General features: G+C 39.8%; 1 protein-coding gene across 1 annotated transcript; it reads right to left on the minus strand.

Moving 5' to 3' along the window:
* Positions 1-503: 503 nt before the first annotated feature.
* Positions 504-2,834, minus strand: LOC106835926 (serine/threonine-protein phosphatase 4 regulatory subunit 3B-like). The gene is made up of 2 exons (XM_070502941.1): positions 1,333-2,834; positions 504-1,173 (listed from the first exon to the last, which is right to left on the minus strand). The coding sequence occupies exons 1-2, from the start codon at positions 2,832-2,834 to the stop codon at positions 504-506; spliced, it is 2,172 nt and encodes a 723-aa protein (XP_070359042.1).
* Positions 2,835-8,554: the final 5,720 nt, after the last annotated feature.

Raw genomic sequence — 8,554 nt, forward strand, 5'->3', positions numbered from 1 at the left:
AATCTTCACAGAAATACGAATAGCTTAACTTTATTTCTTAGTACAATTGACTTGGTGTTTCATATAAACATAAACATAAATTTTTATTTCAAAGAAAGCAACTGAAGGAAAGAAAACCATAGCTAGAACTATTGGGCAAGTAATGTTATAAGCTTTGCAATTGCACTGTTAAAGTTGTTTCTGAAATATATCCCTGTAACAAAACAAAAGAAAAAATTAATATTATATTATCAACCTGTTTATTCCCCTCAAACTAGGGCTTTTCTTGCTAAGAAGTTATGGCTCAGGTTCTGGTTAGCTTTTTCAAAAAAGATTCTGGGAAGTATGGTTTTTACGAAACCAAACCCTTCTAGGTGATAACAGAGAGCATCTTTACTACTTATTGTATACTTATAAATTCACATGAGAAAGCTTTTAGATTAAGATTTTTCAGCTAATTGATGTTAACAAAATTTTAGTAACACAGAATTTAATAACGTTGAGGGTCTCCCATAAAGATCTTACTAGCTAAGATGTGGTCTTTTCCCAGGAGGTGTATCCTCTTCCGTATCTTCTTCATCATCATCTGGATAATCCACTAAGCGGATCATGCTGCTACTGCTTGGGATACTCGCAGAATGGGATGAAGTAAACTTGAAGTTGCCAGAAGACGTTCTTTTCGGAAGATCTACCTTGTCTTCATTTTCTTTTGGGTTTGTCGTCTCCACAAACTTATCATAAGGATCTTCAAAATCATCTTCCAACGGTGGCCTAACTGCTTCTTCTTCCTCTATACTTTCTTTAAAACGCATTTCTTCCTTCTCCTCCAGGACTTTGCTACTGCTGTGAAACACTTTATGAAACAGCGTGGAAAGTAAATTCTTCTGTATTTGACTCTGCTGGTCTTTCTCTTTTTCATAGTTAATCTTCAATCCTTTGAATGTCTGAACATATTCAATCGATTCAAATGCCTTGTAAAACTTTTCAACTATATGTGCAACAAGAGGCTTGATATTTTCCACTCTTATGTATTCGAACAGTTCAATAACTGCTGAATTCAACATATTGTACCGATTTCCATTATCCAGAAAGACATTTACAACCGGCTGAAATAAATTTCCCTTGATGATGTAATCATTATAAAATTCATCTTTGAGGCCAACCATGCTTCTCATAAAGCGAACAGCAGACAAGACCAGGAAAGTGTGCTTTGAATTCATCAAGATCAAGACTCTTCTTAGCAAGTCCTTGCTGAAAATATAGCTTTTAATGTGATATGTGTGATGTTGCACACAAAATGTGAGCAGCTCTAAAATTAAGGAAAGCAGCTGTGCTGTTTGATAATTATTGAGGCAATATTTGTTGCTTTTGTCAGATCCAGCTATATTCTTTTCTTCACAAATCTCTTCTGAAGTGGCGGCCAAAAGTGGTGCTATGAAGTTATGCATACAGTGCTTATAGAAGAAATTTAGAAATTCACTTCTTTCACATTTACCAGGTGTCCCCAGCATGTTGTCTGGATTAAGTAGAGCACGAAGAAGTTCCACTGAACGAACAGCACCTCCTAGCTCAGGATCAGGATCAGAGACCATTTGTCCAATTACTAAATTGATGAAAAGGTTATCATCTTCACTCTGCTGGGCTTCCTCCATTATAAATTCTTGGATCATGGATGGACTGTGCTCCAACAGATAAGTGAATATATCAGTAGCAGCTGACCTTATTTGCAAATCATCCACGCTCATTACAATTTTAAGAGCAGGAAGAATTCCCAATTCTGTCAGTGTCGTGAATAGTGCATCCTTGCTTTCAGGCTGTAAACTCTGAGAAAATTCACAGAATTCCTTGAAAAAGAATACCAATTCGCGTCGTCTGTCATCATTGATAGTCTTATCTCTTAGCTGTGCAAAAACGTCAGACAAAAATTTGTCATCTTCCTGCAGCATGCTGACTATCTCAACCTTGTTGAAGAAAATAAAAGCTATAACAGTGGAAAGAACATTCTCTTCAAACGGGGATGGCACAGGCAAAACGATGTCGTAAATGTACTGTGCCCTGTACGTCTGATGTATTTTTTGCCTAAGTTCAGAGTCAGTTATTGGTACAACTTCCTTGAACTTTGCATGTTGGGTCAGGAATTCCCGATGCCTTTGCGGCTGAGCCAAAGCAGGATCGTATTCAAGGCATCCCACCACATCCATGATACACTCTTCCGAAAAAAGGACCTCAAGCAGAGAGGTCTTGTTGAGGAATAAGATTCCTTTAATAATTTTATGCAAATAGTGCAAGCCTTCCATATCCCGCAGGTTCTCACAAATGTGGAACAGCTGCAGTAGCTTTTTAATATAGTCCTCATTTTCCAAGAGCACAGCCAGACTTTCCTCACGTCTAGGCGAGGTGAGAACCGAGGTAACTAAGGCAGAAATCTGTTCAAGCGTATTGAGCTCACAGTTCGGCAGGTCGATGAGACTCCCGGGATCTAGCATTTCGTCGGGTGGTTCCTCTCCGGGTTCTTCCAACAGGTTCTGTGTGATTTCGATGGTCGGGTTTCCTTGAAGCCGGCAAATGGCTTCCCAGATCTCGTGGCAACTTCCTTCGTCCTGGAAACTTAACGCCATATCACGGTTGTCAGAATGAGTCCAGACAATTAAAGTCCCTTGCTGTTTCTGATAGGGCTCGTTTGGATTTATCTTTGTCTCCAAGATCACAGAGTCGTCCGACTCAGATCGAACCAGCATGGCCACGCCCTCGAACTGCTCCACATAAGTGAATGAGACGTAGCCGATGCCTATATTGTCCCACTCTTGGTCTTCATTAAGCATATAGACCTTTACAAGGTGCCCTTTGTCTTCCATAGCGACCTCTGGTCTCTCCACCTCAGCCGCGGTCTCTTTACCTCAGGGGGAGTCTCGGCGTGTCACCCGCTTCGGCGTCGAGCACGCCACGCACCAACGGTAGCCTACGCTGTTGTCGTAGGGACGGTGGCCCCCAAGTGGCAAGTCAAGAGAATCGCAATCTAAGATGGCGGACGAGCAGTGGTTACGGGGACTCCAGCGGCGCCTGAGGTCGGTAAGGTTCCCCCAGAGTCCCCAGCGGCACCTGGGGTCAGTAGGGTTCCCCTGGAGCCCCGGAGCCCTGCAGCCTCTCACTTCCATCTCCTGCTCTCGGCTCCTTCCATGTTGCCACCCCCTTACTCTTTCTTAATATGGGTTTAAAAAGTGAGTATCTGGGTCTGCTCACGGCTGTCCAGGAAAGCCTTGAATGTGGCAGGATCCTTATGATTCTCCCACGATTCCACCCCAAAGGAACGTTCTATGCTCTTTAAGGCGAATTGCAGTCGAATTTTCAAACGGAGGCTTAGGAATTAGAACAAAGAGCACTGTTCTTTCCAAAAAAGGTTTTGTACCCCCAGAAACATTTTCACTCATCAGGTGTATGGGGATGGAGACGTAGGACCGTAGACAAAAGAAAACTTAATCACTTATATCCTAACCAACTCCGCACTTAACATTTTGTGTCAATAAAAGACCTTTTTTCCCCCCAAAAAAGAAGCAGGAGCAAGTGAACTGTAAATCATTAACAATAATCAGAAATCTGTAGGTGGGTCTTCTCCATAAGGCTTTGACCCATGTCTGTATCACTCACTTATCCATCCTTGGGGCGGGATATTGTTCCGAGAGTGAGTTGGCAACTGCTTTTCTCTGTTCAGCTCAGCCTTACACTCGATCTTTTAGCACAATGCGGAAAAATTTTCCAATCTATCATTCTTAGAGAAGGAGTGGGCTGGAGGGAAAGTGAGTTGAAACTAGACAAGAGTGAGGATTGAACATAGCACATCAATTGTTTTATTTCTTTTCTTAATAATTAGGGTAACAATAACAACCACAACAAATAAGTAATAATACTTGCGTGCTTATTATTATTATAAAGAAAGGTGGGGGCCAGCCTGGTCACGCAGCGGTTAAGTTTTCACCTTCCGCCCTTGGGGGCCTGGAGTTCACAGGTTTGGATCCGGGTGCGGACATGGCACCGCTTGGCACGTCATGCTGTGGTGGGTGTCCCACTTATAAACTAGAGGAAGATGGGCATGGGTGTTAGCTCAGGACCAGTCTTCCTCAGCAAAAAGAGGAAGATTGGCAGTAGTTAGCTCAGGGCTAATCTTCCTCAAAAAAAAAAAAAAGAAAGGTAATAACATAGTTGATCAAATATAATATTTGAGTGATTATTATGTTCAGACACTGTGACAAGAGCTTTTATATATTTTCTTACTTAATTTTCATATTAACCTAGTGATAAAGGAGTATTAAGCATCCTTTTAAGATGAGGATACGAATTTAGAGAAGTTAAATAAATTGCCGAAGGTCACACTGCTAAGTTGCAGAACTCTGATTTGAACACGTCTCTCTGATTCCAAAATTGGTTTTCTCAGCCATTGAACTATGCCATCCCTGTCTTTTCTTGGCTTTCATTACACTTTATTTCACATTCCTTCCATCTACATAATTTGTAATCAACATAAAATTATCAAGAGAAGCTGAAAGTCACGCACTTCCTCCTTTAGATCCACATCTGTGTATAGCCAACCGAAAAATAGAAGCTTGTGTATGGCAACTCTGTTAAATATAATTTTAATAGTAATCAAGTTGTTTTTTGATGTAGCAGCAATTTTTGCAGTTTTCTTTTTTAAAAAAAATATTTTTTGAAAACGTTAACCCTGTTATGGCCAGGGAAAAACTGAGAATTGGGCCACATCAAATGCATTTATATTTGAAGAGTCCTGTTTGTAACAGTCACTTCATTTTACATAGCATTGGAGGTGTATGACAGTTCTCAAGTAGAGCACAGAAAAACTTCCACACACCTTTCTTGTAGTGTCACCTCCAGGAGATTATGGTACAGGAATATTCCTTGGGACAGTACAGGTGGGACACAGGGGGAATTGAATGCAAATGACAATCATTTTGTGAGAAAGTTCAAATCAATGCCAGGATACTATTGGTTTAGAAAAATTTACAAATTATGAATAATACTTAAACCTAAGAGTTAATAAATGACTAATATAAAAATTTATATATGTACTGCTTAAAACTCCTGTCTTATTCCACCAAGAGAGAATATGCAAATATATAAGAACAATCATGACATGCATGCTAATGGTCTAATTTTTTTCTCTGCTGTGATTATATTAAAGTTTCTATCAGAATCAATTATAATACTGTCAATTGTCTGAATATGCCCTCAGGTTCCATTCTCTGAGAGGCATTCAGCACAAATCTGTTGTGTTCTCACAATTTTATCACAAGGAGTTTCCCCTAGGCCAATTAAGGTCCCTTTATCATAATTAGGTTAACTAGAATCTCTTTATAGTCTAACAGAGCCTCGAGTCTGCATTTCTTATTGCTCTTTCTGCCATAGATTCTTTCAGTTCCTGCCTGATTTGGTTTGGGGAGTAGAACAGTGCCCTTTTCTGCTTTGGTAGTTCTACCTACCTACGATTATTATTTTTTTGGTTGTTTTGTTGTTGTTTTACAGAGAGCAAGGTAATATGAATAAACAAATACCACATGCTAGGAGCTGTGTAAGTCCTCTTTATAGGCATTATTTATTTTTTATTGAATCCTCATACAATACTGGCCCGAGCAAGATAATATCACTGCTATATTAGAGAGGAAAAAAACTTGAAACTCCAAAACTGAAGGAAGCATTTGGTTCAAACCTCTGCAGAAAGTGATGAGGCTAGGAATTTGTAAGTAGGCCTGTACGGTTCCGCCTGTGTACTTTGCTGTTTCCAATATGCAATGCTTTCTCTTAGACTGTGCATAAATATTTATAGCAGATGTTTATAGCAATGTGATTTTTGTCGCAACTATCACTGCTGTTTGGTGTTTCTCCATTTTATTTTGTGAAGGAAAATCATTGCGGCCAGTTCAGAATCAAAATGGGTAGGCTTAGTGTTAAGACTCAGAATCCCTCTTCTGTTTTGGATGCTGTCTCTCTCATGCTTCCTCCCCATGACCTTGGTAATTCTTGATGACTCTGCCCTGAAAACAAATCGTTTTCGATAAGGATCTTATAGTTTATTCAACATTTTATGATTACTAGGGGCTTAAATTGTATATTTCTCAGGGTTATTTTAGAAGACAATAAAGGAGTGAGTCGTACAGTTCTGAATTTTAGGTATGAGTAACTGAAACCACCTGTAGTCGTATAGAACATTTAGATATCTAGATATTCTATCTATAAGAAGAAAGAACATTGCATAGTGGGAAGATCAAGGTGAATTTTAATTTTATGAAATAGCATTAAAAAGAAAAGTATTCAAATGTCTCTGCTCTAAAATTTTCAACTGCAAAATTATTAGTGAAAAACACACGTGCATTTTCTCTGCAAGTTCTCTAGGTAACTTACTTTGTAGGATTTTGCCTGTTTTGGCCGCCATCATCTCTGATTTGGAAATCTGTAATAGTCTCCTCCCCTGACATCTGCCTTTCCCCCCGACTAGTATATTCTCAACACAGTAGCCAGAAAGGATTCATTTAAAACATGTCATATCCTCCCACTCCTCTGCTCAAAAATCAGTCTGTTTCCTCCTTACCTAGAATAAAAGCTAAAGTTCTAACTATGGTTTATAAGGCCCAATAAGACCTGGCCTCCTTGCCCTATCTGAGCTCTTCACTTAATAGTCTCTCTCTGCCTTATTCTGGTCCAGCCACACTAACCACCTTGCTATGTCTGAAGTACATCAGGCACGTTCCTGCTTCAGGACCTTTGCACCTGCTCTTCCTTCTACCTGTAACATTGTTTCTCAATATCTACATGCCTCATACCCTTACCTCATTAAAAAATTTATTCAAAAGCCCTTTATTTCCCAGTGAGACCTTCTCTAACCACCTCTTTAAAATTGCAGAGACCTTCCATGGCAACCCATCCATCTGTTTTCTTTGATGTATCTTTTCTCCATAGCACTAAGCATTATCTGACTATTTTCTCCTTCATTTATTCTATTTTCTGTAACCAGACTGTTAGCCATATGAGGGCTGTGATTTATCTGTTCATTTTTCTCACTGATGTGTGCCTAGCCCCTGTCATAAGTCATGATACTTAGTAGTTTTTCAACAGTTATTTATTGAATAAATACATAAATGAATATATGTTCTTTCAAGAATGATTTCCAATAATCCATTTATTTATTCCTCATATGGTTACTGAGCAGCCCCTATGTCCAGGCTCTATTTCAAGCACAGGGATAAAACAGTGAACTTGAAATTTATTTCCAGTCCTCTCATGGAATAGATAGATAGTTTTAAGAAGAGGTATTTCTTATTTAAAAGATACATCTGACATTTCCTTCACTGCCTCAATCCCACTCTTTTGCATAATTTTCTTCTTCTTCATGGTGACCAAGGGAGCAATATTCTCCTGTTTTAGGCTTTATGTGTGTGTGTGTGAGGAAGATTGGCCCTGAGCTAAGATCTCTTGCTAATCTTCCTCTTTGTGCTTGAGGAGGCTTGTTGCTGAGCTAACATCTGTGCCAATCTTGCTCTGTTTCATGTGGGACACTGCCACCGCATGACTTGATGAGCAGTACTAAGTCTGTGACGGGGATCTGAACTTGCATACCCTGGGCCATCAAAGTGGAGTGTGCAAACCTAACCACTATGCCACCTGGCTGGCCCCTGTTTTAGGCTTTTAATTGCATGAAAAATTAGTTTATTGGCTAAGCTGGATGTTTTCCTCTATGTTCTGTCAAACATTCCTTCTCTAACCCCAGGTTAAATCTCAGGTAGAAGCCACAGCTTTTACATCAACTCCCAGGTATTGAAAGAACCCTAATTTTCTAAAATTAAAATTTCCATTCCATTTCAGTCTTCTATTTGAGTCGTATCTTTTTTTTCTAAGGACCATTACAGAAATAAGTAATGTCTTTTTTTTTTCTTTTTTGGTGAGGAAGATTGGCCCTGAGCTAACATCTCTTGCCAATCTTCCTTTTTTTTCTCTCCAAAGCTCCAGTACATAGCTGAATATCTTAATTGTAAGTCCTTCTAGTTCTTCTGTGTGGGATGCCACCACAGCAAGGCTTGATGAGCAGTGTGCAGGTCTGCACCCGGGATCTGAACTGGTGAGCCTTGGGCTGCTGAAGTGGGGTGCACAAACTTAAGCCCTGTGCCACTAGGCGGGCCCTCTATTTGAGTCATGTCTTGTCAAAGCAAGTCCACAACCAAGTCTAGAGTCGAGGGACAAGAAAGTATGCCCCACCTAGAGTGGGGGAACATACCAAAATTACTTAGCAAAGGGTGTGGGTAGAAGTAAGGATGAAGAACTCAGGACATTAATACAATATTCCACAAGCTTAGATAAAACAGGTATAACCCAGAACTTTAATGGGCAAATACGGATGTATGGTCACCCTGTATATATAGAATGGTAGAGGTGTGGATATTTACAACCTGTTATTCTCAGCTGAAATGTCATTCTGTTAGGAGTGCATTGCAGCGGTACTGGTTATTATCTTCCAATGCTCAGAGGTAAGAACCACTTTAAGTATTTTCTTGGATCCACAGGCAGTTCCTGTTAG

The sequence above is a fragment of the Equus asinus genome, chromosome X, assembly GCF_041296235.1.
Source record: "Equus asinus isolate D_3611 breed Donkey chromosome X, EquAss-T2T_v2, whole genome shotgun sequence".
Taxonomy (NCBI): Eukaryota; Metazoa; Chordata; class Mammalia; order Perissodactyla; family Equidae; genus Equus; species Equus asinus.